The following is a 26300-nucleotide window of genomic DNA, read 5'->3' as shown; positions in this document are numbered from 1 at the left end:
ATCCATAGTCTCACTGCTCATACAGGAATGAATCCATACTCTCACTGCTCTTACAGTAATGAATCCATAGTGTCACTGTTCTTACAGTAAAGAATCCATAGTCTCACTGGTCATACAGGAATGAATCCATAGTCTCACTACTCATACAGTAAAGAATCCATGGTCTCACCGCTCTTACACTAAAGAATCCATAGTCTCACTGCTCATACAGTAAAGAATCCATAGTCTCACTGTTCTTACAGTAATGAATCAATAGTCTCACTGTTCTTACAGTAATTAATCCATAGTCACACTGCTCTTACACTAAGGAATCCATAGTCTCACTACTCATACAGTAAAGAATCCATAGTCTCACTGTTCTTACAGTAATGAATCCATAGCCTCACTGCTCTTACAGTAAAGAATCCACAGTCTCCTGCTCTTACAGTAATTAACCCCTTCGCGCCATGCGCCGTACTAGTACTGCGCTGCCGGCACTGCATTAGTGCCAGCAGCAGTACTAGTACGGCGCATCGATCACCGCGGTCTCGTGCTGAGCGCCGCGGTGATCGGGTGCGGGTGTCAGCTGTATATGACAGCTGACACCCCGCAGCAATGCCCACGATCGGCGCTATCGCCGATCGCGGGCATTTAACCCCTCTGATGCCGCTGTCAGTAGTGACAGCGGCATAGAGGGGGATCGCGCAGGGACGGGGGCTCCCTGCGCTCTCCCACCGGAGCAACGCAATGAGATCGCGTTGCTCCGGTGACCCGGAAGGAGTCCCCGGATCCAAGATGGCCGCCGGACTCCTTCCGGGTCATGAAGTGACCTGGCTAGCCGGCGCCTGCTGAGAGCAGGCGCTGGAAAGCCAGCTAAACTGCCTGTCAGATCGTTGATCTGACAGTGTGCTATGCACAGTGTCAGATCAACGATCTGATCTAATACAGAGATGTCCCACCCTGGGACAATGTTAGAAAGTAAAAAAAAAAAAAAATAGAATGTGTAAAAAAAAATAAAAAAAAATCCCCAAATTAAAAAAAAAAAACATTTCCCAATAAATCCATTTATTTATGTAAAAAAAAAAAAAAACAATAAATGTACACATATTTGGTATCGCCGCGTCCGTAACGACCCGCTCTATAAAACTATCCCACTAGTTAACCCCTTCAGTGAACACCGCAAAAAAAAAAAAAAAAAAACAAGGCAAAAAACAACGCTTTATTATCATACAGGCGAACAAAAAGTGGAATAACACGCGATCAAAACGACGAATATAAATAACCATGGTACCGCTGAAAACGTCATCTTGTCCCGCAAAAAAAAAGCCGCCATACAGCATCATCAGCAGAAAAATAAAAAAGTTATAGCTCTCAGAATAATGCGATGCAAAAAACAATTATTTTTTTATATAAAATAGTTTTTATTGTGTAAAAGCGCCAAAACATAAAAAAAATTACATAAATGAGGTATCGCTGTAATCGTACTGACCCGAAGAATAAAACTGCTTTATCCATTTTACCACACGTGGAACGGTATAAACGCCCCCCCTAAAAGAAATTCAGGAATTGCTGGTTTTTGTTCATTCCGCCTCCCAAAAATCGGAATAAAAAGCGATCAAAAAATGTCATCTGCCTGAAAATGTTACCAATAAAAACGTCAACTCATCCCGCAAAAAACAAGATCTCACATGACTCTGTGGGCCAAAATATGGATAAATTATAGCTCTCAAAATGTGGTGATGCAAAAACTATTTTTTGCAATAAAAAGCGTCTTTTAGTGTGTGACGGCTGCCAATCATAAAAATCCGCCAAAAAAACGCTATAAAAGTAAATCAAACCCCCCTTCATCACCCCCTTAGTTAGGGAAAAATAATAAAATGTAAAAAAATGTATTTATTTCCATTTTCCCATTAGTGCTAGGGTTAGTGCTAGGGTTAGTGCTAGGGTTAGGGCTAGGGTTAGGGTTAGGGCTAGGGTTAGGGCTAGGGTTAGGGCTAGGGTTAGGGTTGGGGTTAGGGTTTCAGTTATAATTGGGGGTTTCCACTGTTTAGGCACATCAGGGGCTCTCCAAACGCGACATGGCGTCCGATCTCAATTCCAGCCAATTCTGCTTTGAAAAAGTAAAACAGGGCTCCTTCCCTTCCGAGTTCTCCTGTGTGCCCAAACAGTGGTTCCCCCCAACATATGGGGTATCAGCGTTCTCAGGACAAGTTGGACAACAACTTTTGGGGTCCAATTTGTCCTGTTACCCTTGGGAAAATAAAAACATAGGGGATAAAATATCATTTTCGTGGAAAAAAAAAATATTTTTTATTTTCACGGCTCTGCGTTATAAACTGTAGTGAAACACTTGTTGGTTCGAAGCTCTCACAACACATCTAGATAAGTTCCTTTGGGGGTCTAGTTTCCAATATGGGGTCACTTGTGGGGGGTTTCTACTGATTAGGTACATCAGGGGCTCTGCAAATGCAACATGACGCCTGCAGACCAATCCATCTAAGTCTGCATTTCAAATGGCGCTCCTTCCCTTTCGAGCTCTGCCGTGCACCCAAACAGTGGTTCCCCCCAACATATGGGGTATCAGCGTTCTCAGGACAAGTTGGACAACAACTTTTGGGGTCCAATTTGTCCTGTTACCCTTGGGAAAATAAAAACATAGGGGATAAAATATCATTTTCGTGGAAAAAAAAATATTTTTTATTTTCACGGCTCTGCGTTATAAACTGTAGTGAAGCACTTGTTGGTTCAAAGCTCTCACAACACATCTACATAAGTTCCTTGGGGGGTCTAGTTTCCAATATGGGGTTACTTGTGGTGGGTTTCTACTGTTTAGGTACATCAGGGGCTCTGCAAATGCAACATGACACCTGCAGTCCATTCCATCTAAGTCTGCATTTCAAACGGTGCTCCTTCCCTTCCGAGCTCTGCCATGCACTCAAACGGTGGTTCCCCCCCACATGTGGGGTATCATCGTACTCAGGACAAATTGGACAATAACATTTGTGGTCCAATTTCTCCTGTTACCCTTGGGAAAAAAAAAATTGCGGGCTAAAACATCATTTTGTGGAAAGAAAAAATGATTTTTTAATTTTCACAATGCTACATTCTAAACTTTAGTGAAACAATTGGGGGTTAAAAGTGCTCACCACACATCTAGATAAGTTCATTAGGGGGTCTTCTTTCCAAAATGGGGTCACTTGTGGGGGGTTTCCACTGTTAAGGCACGTCAGGGGCTCTCCAAATGCGACATGGCGTCCGATCTCAATTCCAGCCAATTTTGCATTGAAAAGTCAAATGGCACTCCTTCCCTTCCGAGCTCTGCCATGCGCTCAAACAGTGGTTTATCCCCATATATGAAGTATCGACGTACTCAGGACAAATTGCACAACAACTTTTGGGGTACAATTTATCCTTTTACCCTTGGGAAAATAAAAAATTTGGGGCAAAAAGATCATTTTTTGTGAAAATTAATAAAAAAATTTTTTTTACGGCTCTACATTATAAACTTCTGTGAAGCACTTGGAGGTTCAAAGTGCTCACCACACATCTAGATTAGTTCCTTAGGGGGTCTACTTTCCAAAATGGTGTCACCTGTGGGGGTTTCCACTGTTTAGGCACATCAGGGGCTCTCCAATCGTGACATGGGCTCCGATCTCAATTCCAGCAAATCTTGCATTGAAAAGTCAAATAGCGCTCCTTCCCTTCCGAGCTCTGCCATGTGCCCAAACAGTGGTTTACCCCCACATATGGGGTATCGGCGTACTCAGGACAAATTGTACAACGACTTTTGTGGTCCAATTTCTCCTGTTACCCTTGGTAAAATGAAACAAATTGGACCTGAAGTAAAAATTTTGTGAAAAAAAAGTTAAATGTTCAATTTTTTTAAACATTCAAAAAATTCCTGTGAAGCACCTGAAGGGTTAATAAACTTTTTGAATGTGGTTTTGAGTACCTTGAGGGGTGCAGTTTTTAGAATGGTGTCACTTTTGGGCATTTTCTGTCATATAGACCCCTCAAAGTCACTTCAAGTGTGAGGTGGTCCGTAAAAAAATGGTTTTGCAAATTTTGTTGCAAAAATGAGAAATCGCTGGTCAACTTTTAACCCTTATAACGTCCTAACAAAAAAAAATTATGTTTCCAAAATTGTGCTGATGTAAAGCAGACATGTGGGAAATGTTGTTTATTAACTATATTATGTGATATAACTCTCTAATTTAAGGGCATAAAAACTAAGAGTTTGAAAATTGCTAAATTTTCATAATTTCCGACAAATTTTTGTTTTTTTCACAAATAAATGCAAGTCATATCGAAGAAGTTTTACCACTATCATGAAGTACAATATGTCACGAGAAAACAATGTCAGAATCACCAGGATCCGTTGAAGCGTTTCAGAGTTATAACCTCATAAAGTGACAGTGGTCAGAATTGTAAAAATTGGCCCTGTCACTTAGGTGAAAACAGGCTTTGGGGTGAAGGGGTTAATCCATAGTCTCACTGCTCTTACAGTAAAGAATTAACATTAAACCATTTTTCCTCTAGATGTTAAGGATCCTACCTTCCCACCTTCCCCCTTGTGGTCTGACACATTCATTTATTTACTTTGTGCCAAAATGTTCTGCAGCTTTGCGCACAAAATGATTCTACTCCTCCCAGTTGTCCACAAAGTCTACCACCATCATCTTGCACTTGTCATGATTCCTCAATAAGTGTGTCATAGGCACAGTGAGTGCTAGCTCAGTCATCCTATCGGATGCAGGGGTGTGCTCAGCTGTCAGTGTGTTGAAAGACAGCTCAGTCATCCAATCTGGCGCAGCCATGTGCCTAGCTGTTGGTACTTTAACAGCTCAGCCATCAAATCGGAGACTGGGGGTGCTGGGCTTCTTGCAGGTGATTCCTGTTTCTAATTAATTCCTATCTACTTAGCTGAGGCCTAAGATCAGATCTCTGCCGATCGTGCTGTTTGCCTGATCTATTGCTGCCTGACTTTTGACCTAGTTCTGACTATCCACTTGCTCAACCCCTTTGCTGTGATCCGCTATTCTCCTTGTATTCTGACCTCGGACCGTGACCTGACTTTGCCTTAACCTCCTCTCCTCCCTTTAGCTTTTTGCACGCTCTCTTGGTACCTGACCCTGGATCATTTGACCTCCCTGCCTCACGGCTTGTCAAGAAAGTGTGACTAGCATTACAGAGGGTAGGCTGATTCCAGACAAGTGCACCAATCCTCTGCAATTTCACTGCCTGGCACCAATAACTTTCAGAGGCACTGAACAGATGGGGGTGGTGCTAAGTGAGGAATTAGACCGCCGTCAGTGAACTTACAACCTCATTGACATACAGATGAAGTAGATTTTCCAGGCGATGGAGAATTCTATTAATATTGTGGCCAGGAAGGTATGGTTTAACCCAGGGATGTCAAACTGCATTCCTCGAGGGCTGCAAACAGGTCATGTTTTCAGGATTTCCTTGTACTGCACAGGTGATAATTTAATCACCTACACAAATAATGAGTTGGTGATTAAATTATCACCTGTGCAGTACAAGGAAATCCTGAAAACATGACCTGTTTGCAGCCCTCGAGGAATGCAGTTTGACACCCCTGGTTTAACTTGTCCTTCATTATTCTACCTAGAAAAATATTTAGAATTGAGAATCCTCAGTCGTTGATACCTTTTACGGTACAAAGATGTATTTCTTTCCTGTATCACTATCCTACCTGGCAATTTAATTAGGTTTCTCAAAAGCTCCCGACAGGTTCTCATTAAACTAGTCTGGTGTCTGGACAAGGGCAAAAGTCTCAGTTAATTATGTGAAGAAGAAAAAGCAAGCTTAGCTGTCACTTTTATCTACGTCACAAGCAGTGATCCTATAATAATAAGCCTACAGACTTAGCAGAGCAGCTGATCCTTGTCGGCAACAAGCATCATCTCCTTTGTATTATTTTTCATTGAATTTTTATATCAATAATCATCATTCATTTAGAAAATAACCAAATACATGAAATAACTTGGTTAAAGCTTGGTCATAATTTTCACTTTGTTACTTAAATAAAAGTTCCATAATCCAAATGTCCGTCTAATTTTTGAAACCGACACTTTTTCCACATTAACAGCTCGCTGGAGAACATACCAGTCCCTGGTTACTAAAAATTCTTAATGATTTCTATTATTGACCTCAAGCTGTAAATATCCACAAAACAATTGTTGAATATATCAATCAATCAAGGAACCAACAACTGACCGCCAATAATCAACCCTATGTATTAGGCCGCCGTCACACATGCGAGTTTTACGGACGTAAGAGCGCAGAATCTACGTCCGTAAAACTCGCAAAAAATACGGCACAATTATTCTCTATGCCCCTGCTCCTATTTGCCGTATTTTACTGATCAGTATTATACGGCTTTCTACGGCCGTACAAAATCGCAGCATGCTGCGTTTGTCACCGTACTGCGCAAGAAATACGCCAATGAAAGTCTATGGAAGCGTGAAAAATACGGATTACACACGGACAAGCAGTGTGACTTGCGAGAAATACGCAGCGCTGTTAGAGAGAAAAGCCGGTAATTCAGTGCGGTGTACAGTAAAATCACACTGACAGCTTACAGAAGAATAGGTAGAATAAATGTGTACACATAGAATAGGTATATATATATATATATATATGTCAGTGAGACACATATATGTATATATATTAATATTTTTTCCAGCGCTATACAGCTTGAAAGCCGGTAATTCAATTACCGGCTTTTTCCTTCTCCTTCCTAAAACCCGACATGATATGAGACATGGTTTACATACAGTAAACCATGTCTTCTCTCCATTTTTTTTGCAGATTCCACACTACTAATGTCAGTAGTGTGTATCTGCAAAATTTGGCCGTTCTAGCTCTTAAAATAAAGGGTTAAATGGCGGAAAAAATTGGCGTGGGCTCCCGCGCAATTTTCTCCGCCAGAGTAGTAAAGCCAGTGACTGAGGGCAGCCAGGGAGCTTTCTAGGTAATTTCCCACGATCTATGAACAGCCAGCAGAGGGCGCCTCACCGCAAATAAAGCTAAATATAGATCATAGATCTATTTTTAGCCTCATTCCCTGGGGTTTTGCAGCGAGGAGCAGCGTGCATTAGCACAGCTCCTTGCTGCAAAATGTTTTAACCCCTTCAGAAGGATTTACATCGTTGGACGTTACAGATCTGCGGAGGGTAAGTATATTGTTGGTTTATTATGTTTTTTTACTCACAGAACGAGGGTCTTCAGTGACTGGATTGGGCGTTGAATAAAATACTGCAACAACCATTGTTTTTATTTCATTAAAATAATTTTAAATAATGTGTTTGTGTTTTATTTAACCCTTCACTACAATTGGATTAATAATGGATAGGTGTCATAATTGACGCCTCTCCATTATTAATTAGGCTTAATGTCACCTTACAATAGCAAGGTGGCATTAACCCTTCATTACCCCATATCCCACCGCTACACGGGAATGGGAAGAGAGTGGCCAAGTGCCAGAATAGGCGCATCTTCCAGATGTGCCTTTTCTGGGGTGGCTGGGGGCAGATATTTTTAGCCAGGGGGGGCCAATAACCGTGGACCCTCTCCAGGCTATTAATATCTGCCCTCAGTCACTGGCTTTACTACTCTGGCGGAGAAAATTGCGCGGGAGCCCACGCCAATTTTTTCCGCCATTTAACCCTTTATTTTAAGAGCTAGAACGGCCAAATTTTGCAGATACACACTACTGACATTAGTAGTGTGGAATCTGCAAAAAAAATGGAGAGAAGACATGGTTTACTGTATGTAAACCATGTCTCAAATCATGTCGGGTTTTAGGAAGGAGAAGGAAAAAGCCGGTAATTGAATTACCGGCTTTCAAGCTGTCTAGCGCTGGAATAAATATTAATATATATACATATATGTGTCTCACTGACATATATATATATATATATACCTATTCTATGTGTACACATTTATTCTACCTATTCTACTGTAAGCTGTCAGTGTGATTTTACTGTACACCGCACTGAATTACCGGCTTTTCTCTCTAATATATGTGTCTACTGACACATATATATATATATATATATATATATATATATAAATATATATATATATATATATATATAGACAGTATATATATATTTTCTTTTCTTTTTGGGACACATGGATCACTTCTATAGCGGTATGTTGGTTTTGCTAGCCTGCGAGAAAACCACGCAGTACGGATGCCATACGGATTACATACGGAGGATGCCATGCGCAAAAAACGCTGACACACCCTGCCTACGGAGGAGCTACGGACCACTTTTTTCGGGACTTTTCAGCGTATTACGGCCGTAATATACGGACCGTATTGTTTTACGCTGTGTGTGACGCCGGCCTTAGGATGTAGTAAACATGGAAAAACATGGCAAGAAACGGCAGAAAGAGTATCCACCGGTTAGACACAACTGAACAGATGGAATCAGAATCAGACATGAAAATCTGTGCCTTGATTGGGTTCTAAGGGGTAACATTTCTCCTTATGGCGGTGACATGCCTGTGTAAGGAGACTTATAGGCAATGCATGCTTCTCTGGGGAATTAAATATACAAATTGTCTCTTCGGAGTGGAAGTGGACTTGAGCTCTAGTGTTTGCACCCAATTTCATTATTTTATTAGCACTATTTTTTTTTATGCTTTTTAGACGTCCTCGTCTGTGTTTTTTTTTAAATCCCCTCTTTTGGACTGAGATTAGTGACTCCAGATATTTTCTCCTGATTCATAGGTTGCAACTTTTTAAAAAGTTGCCAAAATTTGTTGCAGCACTACTCTAGTCCCTCCCTGGTGTAGTTTTATGCGTGTTTTTGGAAAGTTGGATCTTTTGCGACATTTTGAAAAAGATACGCAAAAATTGCTAATTACAGGAAAGAAGTCCTTTTTTTTTTTAATTTGCACTAAATTCATGAACCGCGTTCACTGTTTTGATGAATTTAATGCATGAAACATCAGCAAAGACATTATGTCAAAAAATAAAAGAAGCTTGAAAAATCTCACAAATGAGTAATCCGGGCCATTGTGTTCCAAATAATTAATCAAATACGTTACTTATTCTGATTATCATTATTAATAATTATTATTGCTATTATTTAATCATATTTAATTAAATATCTTAATTGTTATTATGATTATCATAATTTATTATTACGTTAATTATTATTATAATTAATATTTCGTCATATTTAATCAAATATGTTAATTAGGGTGCTAGGTCCTTCCTTGATTTGGCCTTAAGGCTGTGTATAATGTTTTACCCTCTGGTTTCGCATGTCCTTGGCTCCCTCACTGGTGAATTGCCTGAGCTTTCTCTACTTGGTGATGCTCATTCCAGAGAAGCCAGTGCTATCCATCGCCAATGATGGAGACGGGAACATTAAAGACTTGTATTGACCCTTGTCATCCATGCTGAAGTAGAAAATGGACTTATCTCCGTGTGGTTCACCCATACACACAGTCCGCGTAAAATCACAAACATGTCCACAGCTGCATAGGTTACAATGGGTATGTGTGTCATCCGTGAAGAAAAACGGATACAACACGTATGTGCAACACAGAAATGTGAAGGAGGCCTAAGATGGTACTATGACGGAAAATGTTATATACATTTGGGCACTGGTCTCCCTGTAAAGCAAACTTGTGCTTTATATCTTGCAGGATGCAGAGTTTTCCAAACGTACTTTTATGTATTTTCTTAACCTACTCTTCGCACTAAGAAGACAAAAGATTGCTGAAACTGTTCAGCCAATTAAACAGAGCCATGGACTTTGCTAAAAAAAAAAAAATCTCCTGACTGTAGTCCCCAGATTTCTCTCCGATTAGTATCTCCGAATAAACTCAATCATATGAAGGCGGGAGAAGAGTTGGGACAGTGTTGATTTTAACATTATAAGATCTGGGATTCATCCAAAGTCATCATCTAGACAAGCCAGACGTTGGAACAAAGAGGCAGCTAGACTAAATTAAGCCAACAATTAGAAGGATTAAATTGGAATTAGGGCTGAAAAATATGCTGCTGTGAAGACTATGAACCATTAATCATAGAAGAATAATAAATCCATACACTTACGATTTCCAATCTGCCTGGTGGGATTATCAAATGGCATAATTCTGTAGGGATGAACCATGGATGGGTGACCCATGGAAAGTAGACCATCTTGAGACAATTATGGCACCCTAAGAAAGGTAAGTCATTCTTCATGTAATCAACAATGATTATTAAGTGTTACGTATTTCCTTGTCATGGGTAACATTTGTTCATTCGTTTGCTCATTCGTCAAGGTGCCAACACAATGGTACAGAAAGGTGCTGCATCAATAGCCTTATACAGTAGAATTAAATATCTCTGCAATTTGTGTTCTTGGTTCTACTTGTTATACTGATTGGATGTTTTACAGTGGTAATCCTGGAAGTCTTTGTGGAGAGTGACATGCCGGTGTAAAGAGACTTATAGGCCATGCAATGCTCCTCTGGGAAATTAAATATAAAAATTGACTCTTTTTTAATCTGTATTTGTGAAAATAGTATCTGAGAGATAGGGATTTGGTTTCCAAATAAGTTAGGGTAGACTTTCAACATATATAGATTTGCCTCAGTACAAAGTATTTTTTACTCGTAGACCGAAGAGCATCATGCTACGACACTCCAGGTTACTAAAGTCAGCAGTGATCGACTGATGTCACATATTTGCTCTGCAGTGGCCACTACAGGAGAAAGGTAGTGTTGCATCCTCTTCTCTTAACATTTATATATGCCCGATTAGGGCACATGAAAAATTATTATCTTATTAAAATGACCACTTAGATTGATTTCCAACATAACTATTTTTTTAAAGAATGCCACTGCATCCTTTCCTTTCATATATACTTATGGACATGGGAAAAAAATGCATCTCTCTCCTTCTGTACCAGTTATGACTTGTATTGTTTAAGATTATTGTACTTGTTTTTATTATGTATACCCCTCCTCACATGTAAAGCGCCATGGAATAAATGGCGCTATAACAATAAATAATAATAATAATAATAAATATTAATTCCCTTTAAAAATAAATATATAAATCAATACATTTTGGTGATGTGATATAAATGTTGAAGATCATGCAGTGAATATCATTGTAAACTGGCAGATCTCGACTTTAGTTTTCCTGACCTCAAGGTCAATTGGTCTTGTCACTGAGATTTAGGTGTGTTTCTGCGGTGGCCAGCTGAGTGGATTCCTGCCGTATGACTTTCATAGAGGTCATTTCATTAATAACTATTTTCTCTGCTTTCAGTATTATACAGCTACTGTACATGGAGTTGAATGAAGCATGAAGGGAAAAGATATTAAAGCTACTTTCCTTGAGAAATATGCCATTTTTATTAAATGATCTAAGAAGTACCACAAGTTAGATTTTCAATTATTAATGCAAAATCTGCAAGGTTAGTATTTAGTCCATTGATATTTCTTTGAAAGGGAACATGTCATCAGAAAATTACCAATTGTTTAAATCCCATTTTTATGCTAAATGTATTAATGTATTCTTAAAAAAATTTGTAATGTTACTTTTAATTTTCCACATAGCTATCTGTATTTTAAAAAAAACTGAATTTTTCACACTGTATATTAGGTCTAATACTAGACTTATACATACTGTTCAACACAGAAAACTTTTCAGAATCCTCATTATCATTATGATGCTGAGTTATTTCTTACAGACAAGCTTAGTGTTAGGATAGTCAAGGAGTCTGAGGTCAATAGCCAAGAGAGTACATCATAAACAGAGGAAAGAGACAAAGTCATAGTCAGGTAACGGCCCAAGGTCAAAATACCAGGAGGATAGTACATAAGAACAAAAGGAGCAGACAAAACGGACAGCCAGAACGAGCTCCAACGTCAGGCAGCAAAAAAGATTCACAAGAAAAAGAACACAAGGCACAGAGAGACAAACCACACAGTGTTGAATGTACATCTGTGTTATGGACCTGGTGGTAAGGAGCACCCGGAACGACCTGATGGTTAAACTCACACAGGACAAGCTCTGGGAAGTGGGAGCTCTGCCGACCGCAACCCCTAATCCTATCACACAACTAGAAATAGCCGTGGAGCGTACCTAACATGACCTAGACGCCTCTTCACAGCCTAAGAGCTAACTAGCCCTAAAGATAGAAAATAAAGCCTACCTTGCCTCAGAGAAATTCCCCAAAGGAAAAGGCAGCCCCCCACATATATTGACTGTGAGTTAAGATGAAAGTCACAAACACAGAAATGAAACAGGTTTCAGCAAAGGGAGGCCAGACTTACTAAACAGACTGAGGATAGGAAAGGTATCTTTGCGGTCAGCACAAAAAACTACAAAAGACCATGCAGAGTGTGCAAAAAGACCTCCGCACCGACTCACGGTGCGGAGGTGCCACTCTGCATCCCAGAGCTTCCAGCTAGCAAGGCAAAATCATGATAGTCAACTGGACAAGGAAACAATGAACAAATAATAACTAGCAGGGACTTAGCTTCTGCTGGAGTAGACAGGTCACCAGAAAGATCCAAGAGCGAACTGAACCAGTACAAGAACATTGACAGCTGGCATGGAGTAACGATCTGAGTGGAGTTAAATAGAACAGCCAGCCAAAGAATAAACTACGTCACCTGTGGAAGGAACCTCAGAAGCAGCAGCTCCACTCACAGCCACCAGAGGGAGTCCATGGACAGAACTCGCCGAAGTACCATTCATGACCACAGGAGGGAGTTCGAAAACAGAATTCACAACAATCTGGCTGAGATCTGAGACTGACAGCCAGTCTAAGTAGCTGAACAATCACCTGGGACAAAGAACACTTGAAGACAGCCCAGAACCTCCCAGTCTGAGATTGGCCTGCTGAGTCGTCAATTAAAACACTTACAGCTCAGCACGCCCCTGCACCAGATCGGATGACTCAGCTGTCAATCAAAGTACTGACAACTTCAGCATTCCCCTGTACCAGATTGGATGATTGAGCTGTCAATCAAAGTCCTGACAGGTTCAGCATGCCCCTTCATCAGGTTGGATAGCTGACATTTCAGTAACTGCATGCCAGACACATTGAGGAGTGGAATCATGACAATCATCACAGACATATCTACGGTATATACTGCAAATAACACAGAATTCACCATTCACACCAGACAATGTCACAGACCATCTCTTCCTTCTCCCTTCACAATGGCCTTTGCTCAGAAAATGCTTAGATTAGAGCTGCTGAAAAGAACTGGAAATAAGACGTTAGTATTAGACTTAGTGGGCACTGGAAACGTTGCAAGATTTCTGATTTTTTTATGTAGAAAGTGATATGGAAAATTAAAAAGTACATTATTAATTAAAAAAATACATTTAACATAAAAACCTGATTCAAACAATAGGTCATTTTTAGATGACACATTCCCCTTAGGGTGTACTAAATAATACGTTGACTACACTCACAGTGCAGTTTAATGCAATCTATTTTTTTTATTTCAGCAGCCATTTCAAACTGGGGAGAAAATGGAGTTGGAAGTGACATTTAATAAGATTTAATTGGGGAAAATTTTATTAACTAATCGACATCTAAATTGCACATTTTTTAAGCTCATCTCTAGGTACAAGCAGCATTAGGATTAAAACTCCATTCCGTTATATTTTAGTATTTTTTGGGGGGGGGTTTGCGGGGGAAAACTTAGGTGACAACCAGTATTGCCACCAGTAGAGATGGGCAAACTCGAATTGTAAAGTTTGGGGTCCATACCGAACACCTAGTGTTCAGGAACATACCCTGAACATGGACTTCACCAAACACCGGGTGGCTCTTGTGCTGTCATGTGCATGACAGAACGGCAATCACTGCCTCTGCTAAGAGGAGCATTCATCAGTTGGCACCTGCACTCTTAATAAATAATTTTTAAAAAATGCTGTGGGTTTCCCTGCATTTTTCATAACCAGTCAGACAAAACTGATAGCTGCAGGCTGCAACGCTCAGCTTTCAGAGTTAGCAAGGCTTGTTATCAAGAATAGAGGGGTCCCCATACAGTTGTTTTTTAATTATATAAATAAATATTTACAACCAGCCAAACTAAAGCAGACAGCTGTGGGCTGGTATTCTCAGGCTGGTAAAGAATCATGGATTTTGCCCCCCCAGTCTAAAAATAGCAGCCCGCAGCTGCCCAGCAAAGGCGCATCTATTAGAAGCTACAATTCTGGCACTTTGCACGGCTATTCCCACTTGGCCTGTGGTGGTGGCAAGTGGGGTTCCTATTTGTGGGGTTGATGTCACCTTTGTATTGTCTGACGACATCAAGCCCATAGGTTAGTAATGGTGAGACATCTATAAGACACCTATCCATTCCAAATTCTATAGTTCTTTTTTAAATAAAGACACAGTCAGAATAAAGTTTTTATTTGAAATAAATAAATTTGAAATTAAAAAACACACTTTTACTTTTTTATTTAGAATAAGAAACACATTTATACTCACCTGATGCCTGTTCCAGTGAAGCCATGGTCTCCTATAAATAAATAAATTTAAAAAAAAAAAAACTATATATCTGATCTGTCCATTGTTCTGTCCCACGCCATAATTCATGTCTGGGGATAAACAGTTTTCAACTGTTTCATGTGGAAGGTGCCACATGAGACCATCCAGGATCTCGGTGAGATCCTCACTAGTACAATGAGAAATAGTTTCACAGTGCAGCGCTGAGCTCAAAGAGTTCACGGAGAAAAATGAGAAACTTATCCCAGTGAACTGCGGTGAACTCACTGCTGCACCATGAAATGTTTTCTCACGATGCTAGTGGTGATCTCAGAACAGCGGCAGAATGACGGACAGGTGAGGGATATGGTTGTTTTTTATTGTTTTTTACTCCCATCAGCCACATGCTCTCGCTATTATTAGCAGCAGCAGGTGTAGACTGATGGAAGTAGTAGTCCCATCAACCGACGCCAGAGACAGAAAGGTAAACTTTTTACCTCCAATCGCAGCTGCAGGCTTACGCTGTCAATTCACAGCTTGGTAACCGTGACTTTTTGACTTTTTGACTAGCGATTATGATTTTATCAGAGGCTGTGTTTGCCCCACTGTCAAGCACATGACATCATGAAAATACTGGATATTCAGGCCCCCCATTTAAGTGAATGGGGTTCAGGCTCTGTTCTGGTACCCGAACCCAAACTTTTCTTTAACTGTTTTTCTGAACCTCCCAGACCTGAACATGCAGGTGTCAGCCCATCTCTAGTCACCAGTATATTTTCTGCAGATATTGTTTGAGAGTATTTAATATATAAATGACAAATCTGTCTAGTTATAAAGAGTAAAGTGAAGGCCCCTTGAACCATTGCCCCCTCCCCCATTATGTATACGTATCTTAGCTTTTAAGTGCTTTTATACCCAAAAATAGGGGTGAATTAAAAAAATTGGTTGACATCTAAGGCTGTGTGCACGTGATGAGTTTTTGTGAGTTTCTGACTGTGTATTATCACTGCGTCAAAAACTCAATGTCTTAGGGTATGTTTCCATAGTCAGTAAACGCTGTGGGTTTTGACGCTGCGTTCATCCGCAGCGTCAAACCCACAGCAGTCAGATGCTACAGCATAGTGGATGGGATTTGAAGAAATTCCATCTCCACTATGCGTGCACGGACGCCGCCGGCTTCCCTGCGGAGACGGACATAAGGCGTGTCTTTCGAGACCGCAACATGTCAATTTATCTTGCAAAGATGCTCCATCTCTGCAATATACATTTACCATCCAATGTATTGGGCATGGTGATTTTGCAAGGCTCAGTGAACACATGTGGAATCACCTGCGCTCAAAAGCCGGCAGCGCTTTGGACACAGCGGACATGTGCTGCGTCCACAGCGCTGCCGGTTCCTGACCATGGAAACATACCCTTATAGTTCCAGCAAAGTGGATGTGATTTATAGTTATCTCATGCCTATTATGCTTTTTTTAAATTTATCATAAGGTGAACTGTGGTGCGTGTTTCAAATCCGCAGCATGTCAAATTCTCTTGTGGGTACGTTGAGTTTTACATGCAGAGTTTCCACATAGATTTGCATTAGATGTGGAAAATCTCCTTCCAGACTTATTCTTCTCTAGTTTTGCATTTTACCAATGTCCATGTCACTATTGGTAGCATGAGGTGGTACCTGCAGCCCAATTAGGTTCCACAAGTAGCCCAGCTCCTCCAGGATGGCAGATCCATACATGTCATCACAAGAAGATTTGCTTAGTCTCCCAATATAGTCTCAAAAATTGGTATAGATACCAGGACAGGGGTAACATCACCAGGAGAGCTGGACAGGGCCATAGAAGGGCATTAACCCAGCAGCATGACCAATATCTTCTCTGTTGTGCAAAGAGAAACAGGAGGAGCACTGCCTACTGCTTCGAGAACGACCTTCATCAGGTTTTGGTGTGCATGTTTCTGACCAAACTGTTAGAAACAGAGTCTATGTGAAGGGTATGAGGGTCCAAAATCATGTAATGGGAACTGTACTTACCTCCCAGCACCATGTAGCTATGTAGGTTGATTGACATTCAGTAGAAAACAGAATTGGCTGGTCTGCTATTGATGCCCAATTCTTTTCACAGTTGAGAGCAGGTTCCCAAAGAGCACATATGACAGACATGAAAGAGTCTCCAGATGCCATTTTGAACATAATGCTGTCTGCACTTTATGCAATACGGCTGGATTGGTGGTAGGTAAGTGGTGGTGGGGATGGCATATCCTCAGAGGTCACATAAACATCCACATGATACTTAAGGTACACTCTTAGCTGTTAGTTACCAGGATGAAATTCTCAGAGTCAAGGTCAAATCTTATGCTGGTATAGTGCACTTTGGGTTCCCCTGGTGTAGGACAATGCCCACCTCATGCGGCCATTTTGTGTATGGAGTTTCTGAATGATGAAGGCATTGATGGCACCAACTGATCCTCATTTTCCTCAGGCCTGAAACCAATCGAGAACCTTTTGGACATTATGAATCAAGTAGCTCCACACATTGTCCAAGATCACTGATGCCGGCTGCAGCTCTGGCAGGAGACCACCAAGGACATCATACACCATATCATCAAAAACATGCCTAAATGTTTTCAGGATTGAATAGAGACACGTGCAAACTGTGGGCCGTACACACTACAAAGTCACATTGTGCGTTGACGTGATGAAATTTATGCAAATTGAATCCGGCAGTGATTTAATTTTTTTTTAATTAGATTTGAAGGATGATTTAGAATACAGCCCCCAGGTGCTTGATCACCTTAGTATCCATTGACCGTAGACCATATTTTCCAATAACCATATTTTGTCATCGAATTACACAATTTCAATCATTAAGCATTTTGAACTTGAATCTTTTGTTCATTGAAATCCGATGTTTGATTTAAGTTTTCCTTTCAGTTTTTGGAGGACTGTATTAAGTTTTAAGGCCATCATAAAAAATTGTGCTTATAATCCAGGAATAAGCACTTCAGTATTTTAGGTGGAGAGTGGAGATACGTTTTCCTAATGTCTTGTATATATGCATTTTTCAATGTTAATTATGCCCTGCTGTAGAATTGGAACACCTCGGAGTTAAGCAATTACTACACACAGGCAAAATGAAATGGAGACAAAAGTCACTGCATGCATAATTTACACAAAAAGGTTAAAAAAGGTGTGCAACCTTACAACGGAGGAAATGATGTATGCACAAATCATCAGATATAGGCAGAAATTACAATGGTAAGAGTAGTGTGAACAATTACTCAACCTGAGATAATGTCAAAAGACGCCAGCCATTTTTCTTAATTGCCTTCCTTTAATTCAAAGTGTTCACACTACTGTGGCTCTTTGACATATTCCACAGAACAGAAGGTCAGAGCAGTCTTTTTGAATAGAATCAGCTCATTGTGCCATACCAGATGACTAACAGCTATATATTAAACGAGGTATAAAAAACAAGGTGCTGGGTCCAACTGTGTTCAGTAAAGTGAAGCAGGGACTTGAATAGGGTTAGGTGACTTGTAAATGTATTTCTAGGTAACAATTAATATCTACAAACATCGCATTGTGAAGAAGCTAATACCCGATGATCAGTAATCATGAAAGCTGGAAGTGGATGACCTAAGAACGTGCAAGAACTTAAAGAATTAACATAATTAGCTTATAAGACTTCTTGGGAATGGTGGGGCACCGTGCAGTCATAATAGAGCATGGCTTGACCAGGACAAGGTGGGAGGTGGGAATAAGGTTTAGAGCGTAGGTTTAGAGCACAGTTTGTAAAGAACAGTTCGATATGGAACTAGAAATAGAAGGCAACGTCTAAGGATTCATAGGAAAGGGCGGCTTTTATTCACCAGCAAAGAGTTACCCCAGAAATGTCAGAAATCTGGTGTTTTTATCAATGAGGAGCATTCATGACTCATGGAGGTTTGGCACGATAAAATAATATAGAGACAAGGAAAGCGTAAATATATTCTGGATTATGCCAAGAAACGTGAATAGTGGAAGTGTTGTATACAGATGGGGAAATGCGTAATATGAAACAGGAATTGTAAAGATGAGCGGATAAATCCACAGAGGATCAAGTGTAAGTTGAATTTCCTGAAATTCGTGGTTTCAAGTGAATTTGAACATTTTGAGATTTGCTAAAAAAAAAAAAAAACTTGCCCAACACCATTTCCCACACTGATGCAGCATCGGAGAGTGGGCTAATGTCATTTTGCATTGACATGTGGTTTTCTACAATAATGCCTTCCAACTATGACATCTTACGGATTATCATACTTTGTACAGTGGTGGTCACTACCTAGTTGTATGAAAAAGATTTGAGGGCACAACAAATGAACTGGGGATCATTAACCACACACTCTATGAGATCATTGGGAACAAAACAAAAGAAGAAAGTAGTGTGTACTGATCGGTAAAGATCACCCACAATAATGAATGAAATGTCAACTTTATTATGCAAAACAAATTGAACAACACAAAATGAACAACATGCAGAATAAAAACATAATATTAAAAGTAAGGACAAATGATTATTTGTCAGCGATTGGCTCCAAAGCAGTTGTGTTCTGCAGGATCAATTGTGTCAATTGTGAGAGAACTGAGCTCACCAGAGAATCCTCTGATGGACCCGATAGATACTGTTCATGTCATTTTAATCTGGGAAGAAGGAGAGAATATGGGTGATTCCAATGCAAGAGCATTTCGCTTGGATGAAAACAATCTGGCCGTCTTCTGCTGTGGGAAATGCTCCTTGGTTTCATTCACGTCCTATGTTCCTCGTAATGATTTTGTCTGCTTGGGAAGGCCATTAAAAGTCTATAACATTTACATAATGGATAAAATCTCATATAATGTGGATTGAATTCTTTGCCTAAATTAACAAAGAGTGAACTCAACAGATGCCTCAAAGTAATATTAGGGATACATTATAAATGAAACCAGGCTTAAAGTCTGAATGCAGAATCGCAACGTTATTAAATGCAAGAGATTTCATATTAAGTAGCGTATAAAAGGCTACGTGACTTTTGGCTGATATCCCCAGGTAAAGGGATGCTTAAATATAATGAGCATTAATCTGTCAGTCTGATATCAGTAGGTGGATTTATTTGGAAAACATTATATCATATTCTTCATGGCAGTTTGGTAATTGGAAATTGGTATCAAACATAAGGTTCTTCAGTAAGGTTTGCATTTTTCAAAGATTTCTCCTTAGAGGCATAACGTCTTGATATTGAACCACAATGTAAATTTGCTAAAGGACCTACACCTAATATTGGTGATTTTATGATACACGGAGGCTTTGTGACCAGTAGAAATGGCAACCTCTACACTCCCAAGTTCCAACCCAATCCACTACTCAGTATTCTACATTCAAAATAGTTTTTCATAGCTCTATAATTGATTTTTCTCACTTTTATTTCAAAGTAGCAAGTTCTATTAAGGTTTCGCTGTAGCTTGCGATGCATAGTATTTAAGCAATTTCTTGAAACTGTTTGCACCTGAAAAAAAGCTATATATGCTGTAAAATGCGAATTAAAAACAAGACAAAAGGTAAACACTGCTAAAAAAAGCACATCCTCCACCACAAAGCATGTTGGTCATGGCATCATGTAGTATATATGATTCCGGGAAGGTTTCTAAAGGTAGAGGATTGAAAAAATTTGGCAAAAAAAAAGAAGCTATAGAATTGAAACTTATAGTATGGTACATAAATATGAAATACCATACCATGGCTAACACTGTGAGAGACACTAGCAGAAGCAGAAGCACAATCGTGACCACTGGCACCAGCCATCTGGGCAGTAGTACTACCAAGCATAGGTCATAAGTGGTTACCTTTGTCTTCATCAAGTGTATTAGTGGGGAGAAATGAGAAGACATTATTTAATATATGGCACTTCACTCATCTCTGTTACCTCTGACAGCGACACCGTCAACTTGAATCAGTGTTCTTTAACGAATGTTTGCCTGACCACAAATGAGTGAGAGGCATACATCTTGGTCCATTTGTTTTTTTTTTTTATTTAAAAACATATGAAGTGTCTGTCATTGATCTGTTATTAAATTGACTTTTGGTCACTTCCCGATTACCATCTTTTTTATGGTAAGGTAATTAGTAAGGTTGTGTTTGCGATAAAGTGGTTGGATACATTTCTTTTACACCTAAGAGTGTTATGCATATTTTTTCAGGACGATTGGAGTACCTACCATTTTTGGAAAAATTTGACGAACCTGTTGTCAGTATATTTTTTCTTTAAAGAGAACCTGTTAGCACAATTTTGTAAAGTAAAGTAAAAACATGACTGTAATGGAGCTGTAATGCTGATTAAATACTGATAAAATTGATATCATTGGTGAAGAAATACCTTTGTGGTTCTTCTTCAATCACCATTTGTAGTTTTCTGCTCACAATATTTCGGTGCACAGGGGTGGGACTGTTCCCTGGGTCTTCTCTTCTCTGTCTGTGATTCCCCCTTCGCTTTCCTCTGGTCTGTAAATAATCTGCCTCCTCTCTTTGAAATCCCAATAATGGCCTGTGAGATGGGAGGCAGGAGGAGGAGCTGGAATCACAGACAGGGAGGAGAAGATCAAGTGCACAGTCCGGCCCATGTGCACCGATAGCTAATTAGCAACAACAAAAACCTTGAAATTCTGATTGAAGAAGAACCACAAAGCGGATTTCTTCACTACAGGTATCAATATATTCTGTATTAAAGTGCCATTACAACCATGTCTTCACATTACAAAATCGTGCTGACAGGTTCACGTTCATGCACCTACTGAATTCAAGGGTCGTATCATCCGAACTAGCTAATGCTGCATTTTTCTCCACATTTTTCCAGTTGGGGACTGGAGTGCATTTCTGTTATAGTTTCTGTCACCTTTTGTGTAGTAAATTATGATGGCATTCTTGGATACGAATGCAACTCCTTGTCTGATCTCCACCCACTTTTCTAAAAGTTGTTGGAGTTGATCAAGACTGGCGTATAACTGCCGAAAGTCATAACATTATTCACGCTGTAAACAATTTTTGCAAAATTTCCTACTGTTTTTCACCAGAAAACTGATATGTATTCTTTGTTATAACAAGTCTGCCAGAGCAAGGAACCCTGCCATTCTCATTTTCCCTTAAAGGAAATTATATTTTCATAGTTTTAAGGTTGAAGGTAGAATTAAGTCCATCGAGATCAAGAATAGCCTTACATGTTGATCCAGAGGAAGGCAAGAACCCAATGGGGCAGACACTAATAAGGTAAAAATTCCATCTCGATGGCACAAACGGCAATCAGACTAGTTTCATCACAGAATCTAGTGTCCATAACCTGTAATATTATATTTTTCAAGAAAGGTATCCAGGCTCTTTGTAGGATTTAGTAGTGAATTAACCATTACAACATCATGTGGCAGAGAGTTCCATAATCTCACTGCTCTTACAGTAAAGAATCCACAGTCTCACTGCTCTTATGGTAAAGAATCCATAGTCTCACTGCTCTTAGAGTAAATAATCAATAATCTCACTGCTCTTATAGTAACTAATCCATAGTCTCACTGCTCTTACAGTAAGGAATCCATAGTCTCATTGCTCTTATGGTAAAGAATCCATAGTCTTACTGCTCAAAGAGTAAAGAATCCATAATCTCAATGCTCTTATAGTAAAGACTCCATAGTCTCACTGCTATTATAGTAAATAATCCATAGTCTCACTGCTATTATGGTGAAAAATCCATAGTCTCACTGCTCTTACAGTAAAGAATCCATAGTCTCACTGCTCTTACAGTAAATAATCCATAGTCTCACTGCTCTTACGGTAAAGAATCCATAGTCTCACTGCTCTTACAGTAAATAACCCATAGTCTTACTGCTCTTATGGTAAAGAATCCATAATCTCACTGCTCTTACAGTAAAGAATCCATAGTCTCACTGCTCTTAAAGTAAAGCATCCATAGTCTCACAGCTCTTATAGTAAAAAAAAGTTCCATAGACTCACTGCTCTTACAGTAAAGAATCAGCACTTGTGATTATTATTAAACCTTATTTCCACTAAATGTAGAGCTTTCCCCCTGGCACCATCATGCAGCTAGGTGTACAAAGATCGTTAGAAAGATCTCTGTACTGTCCCCTCATAAATATGTACAGTGTAATAAGATCACCCCAAAGCATTTATTTTTCCAAATAAATAACCTCAAGTTTGATAACCTATCTTGTTTCTGCAGTGCCTTAATAATCTTGGTTGCTCTTCTCTGCACCCGCTCTAGTTCAGTAACGTCCTTCTTATTCACTGGAGACTAAAATTGGACACCATATTCTGTGTGGCCAACAAAGTGACTTGCATAGAGGCCAAACTATGATCCCGTCATGATCGTCTATGCCTCTTTTAATGCATGCCATTATTAGCCTTGGCAGCAGCTGCCTGACACTGGTCACTAAAGATAAAGTAACTTGTGTGGGCAAAGACTCCAACTAATTCAAGAATAGAAGGATGCGAATGTGTAGGTATTCTCACGAAACTTGACTCTTATTGCTTGGTGTCATAAGTTTCACAATGCAATCGATGCGACATAATGCCATAAAATAAAGTAACATAGATCCACAAAAACATTTAGAAAACTGTACAAAAAAACTGTTGCATGTAGAATATTCCTATCCATGACCCTTCTAGTGGAATGAATATCCAGCATGGGCTGTCGCTATCAGACCAAGTAGAGGTGTTTACCTTTGCTCGACGGAAATGATAGACCACAAGCATGCTTATGAAGTTTAGCAGCATGCAGAAAGCCTGGAACGAGATGACAGCAATCCGCAGATACTTGTCCTCCTGCGCATAGCAGGGTGCATCAGCCGTACAGTATGAACAATCTTCCCTGCAGGGTAGACACTTATATTCCTCTTCAGATATTTCTCCTCTAGAAAACTGGTTCTCTTCACTCTGCCCTATAGGGATGAAAAGTAATTCATGCAAATAAGTATGCAAAAACATTAAATAATTAAAAACATCTACAAAGGTTAACAAATAAAAAAAAAAAACATTGGTTTGGTCCAAAGCAAATAAATGTTACAAAAAAAATGATGTTTCTACCTATCTGGGCAACATAATAAAGAGTAACAGAACTTTCATATTTTCTTTGCTAATTCTACGCTCACTCGAATTATTATTATTAATTTAATTTTAAAAAAATGCCTCCAAAGATGTCCATATTCTTTAACCAGTTAGAATACATTCTTATGTCATATTACATCTCCTGGGACAAATTTGTTAAAAACTTGAAAAAGTTATTTTTTAATAACTTAGAAGCACCCTTGACCAAGTAGCGCCCCTCACCCTCAGAACCTCCAAACACAGAATAAAACAGCCCTGGCTCACATCGCAATCCCGATTTCTCCAGCGATGCTCTAAGTGTGCTGAACGCTTATGGAGGAAAACACGCACACCAGAAGACTTCATACACTTCAAATGTATGTTAAGAACCTATAACTCTGCCTTTCACCTCGCCAAAGAGACCTACTTCACCACCCTGATCTCCTCACTATCCAACAACCCCAAGAAACTTTTTGACACCTTTCACTCCCTCCTCAGGCCAAAAGCACAAGACCCGATCACAGACATCTGTGCTGATGACCTGGCCTCCCACTTTATAGAGAAAATAGACAATATCCGTCAGGAAATCCGCTCCCAATCACCAAGTTCAGTGACTCCCATCCCTCTCTGCATTTTCCCTGGCTCACTCTCCACATTCGATCCCATCACAGAAGAAGAAGTCTCCAGGTTCCTCTCTTCTTCTCGTCCGACTACATGCACCACCGACCCCATTCCCTCATACCTCCTCCAGTCTCTCTCTCCAGCCGTCACAAGTCACCTAACTACAATCTTTAATCTCTCCCTCTCCTCTGGCATTTTCCCCTCCTGCTTCAAACACTCTATCATTACTCCATTACTAAAGAAACCTGCTCTCGACCCATCCTGCCCAAATAACTACAGACCAGTCTCCAATCTCCCCTTCATCTCTAAACTCTGGGAGCACCTGATATACTCCCGCCTTACCCATTACCTCTCCACTCACTGCCTGCTAGACCCTTCACAGTCCGGTTTCCACCCCCTACATTGGACAGAAACTGCACTCATCAAAATGACCAATGACCTTCCGCCAGCAAAAGTTAACGGTGACCACTCTCTGCTCATTCTTCTCGACCTTTCTGCAGCTTTCGACACTGTTGACCACCCTCTCCTACTCTCTAGGCTCAAGTCACTAGGCATTAGGGACACTGCTCTCTCCTGGTTCTCTTTCTACCTTTCTGACCGCTCCTTCAGTGTTCTGTTCTCTGGCTCCACTTCATCTCCTCTTCCTCTCACTGTCGGGGTACCTAAGGGCTCAGTCCTTGGCCCCTTTCTCTTCTCCCTCTACACGGCCCCAATTGGACAGACCATCAGCAGATTTGGCTTTCAGTACCATCTTTATGCTGATGACACACAACTATACACGTCATCCCCTGACCTTACCCCCGCTGTACTACAGAACACCACTGACTGTCTGTCCGCAGTCTCTGACATCATGTCCGCTCTCTATCTGAAATTCAACCTCTCCCAAACTGTACTTCTTCTGCTCCCGCCATCTACTAACCTCCCTAAATCTGACATTTCCCTCTCCGTGGGTGGCACCATAATAACACCCCGGCAGCAGGCGCGCTGTCTGGGTGTTATGTTTGACTCCGATCTCTCCTTCACCTCCCATATACAATCTCTTACCCGCTCGTGCCGCTTACACCTAAAGTACATCTCTAGAATCCGCCCTTTTCTCACCATGGAAACAACAAAAACCCTCACTGTCGCCCTGATCCACTCCCGCCTGGACTACTGCAATGCTCTATTAATTGGCCTCCCCCTTACTTGACTTTCCCCTCTCCAGTCCATCCTTAATGCAGCAGCCAGGGTCGTCCATCTGGCTAATCGTTACTTGGACGTGTCCGCTCTTCGACAGTCATTACACTGGCTGCCCATTCATTACAGGATACAATTCAAAGTACTTGTTCTCACCCACAAAGCTCTCCACAGTGCGGCACCCCCCTACATCTCCTCCCACATTTCCATCTATCGGCCTAGCCGACCGCTACACCCTGCAAATGACTTTTGACTAACCTCTGCACTAATCGTACCTCCCACTCCTGACTCCAAGACTTCTCCCGTGCTGCACCAATCCTCTGGAATGCTCTACCCCAAGATATTAGGACCATCCACAATTTGCATAGTTTTAGGCGCTCCCTCAAAACACATTTGTTCAGAACGGCCTACCATGTTCACTAATCAAACTCATTTTATGTTTGTGTGTGTGTGTGTAGCCCATTCACTATCCCCATCTATCCCCCACCCTCTGAAGATGGCTGGACCATCATTGTAAATACATTCAAGACATTCATTTTACTGCCTACAAAAATGACATCCTGGCCGGATTAAAGGCCTTTTTCTATTAAATCCGGCCTATCGATCATCTGATCTCTGCTTCTGAAACCTTTAGGAGACCTGTAAATTTTTCCTACAGTGGCCTCTGCAGAACAAAGGAGGTATTACATGCATTTATTCGAGTGAGTGACTTAAAAATCACAATATGCAACCCCTATAACATTCTCCTCTGGCAGATCTCTTGTCCCAGAGAGGCGATGAACAGAGTTTGTAGAGGACCACTCGTATGGCTGGTACGTTCTGATACGTTTTCATCCATGTATATTACTGGGCTGTGATCTCTGATTTTTAGATGATATCTATTAATTTTCATAATCTGAATACTTTAATTGGATTACTACGCTATCAGTGC

At 40.4% G+C, this 26300-nt stretch overlaps 1 protein-coding gene across 2 annotated transcripts in view; it reads right to left on the bottom strand.

Annotated features, from left to right (window-relative positions):
• Nucleotides 1-26300, bottom strand: part of GPR158 (G protein-coupled receptor 158) — a 332397-nt gene that overhangs the window by 149475 nt on the left and 156622 nt on the right. For both annotated transcript variants that reach the window (XM_069729592.1, XM_069729591.1), the window contains exon 4: nt 23210-23427. In XM_069729592.1, coding sequence (XP_069585693.1) covers nt 23210-23427 — 218 coding nt within the window. The remainder of the gene's footprint in view (nt 1-23209; nt 23428-26300) is intronic.

This window comes from Ranitomeya imitator, chromosome 6 (genome assembly GCF_032444005.1).
Source record: "Ranitomeya imitator isolate aRanImi1 chromosome 6, aRanImi1.pri, whole genome shotgun sequence".
Taxonomy (NCBI): domain Eukaryota; kingdom Metazoa; phylum Chordata; class Amphibia; order Anura; family Dendrobatidae; genus Ranitomeya; species Ranitomeya imitator.
This window is presented reverse-complemented; position numbering and strand designations above follow the sequence as displayed.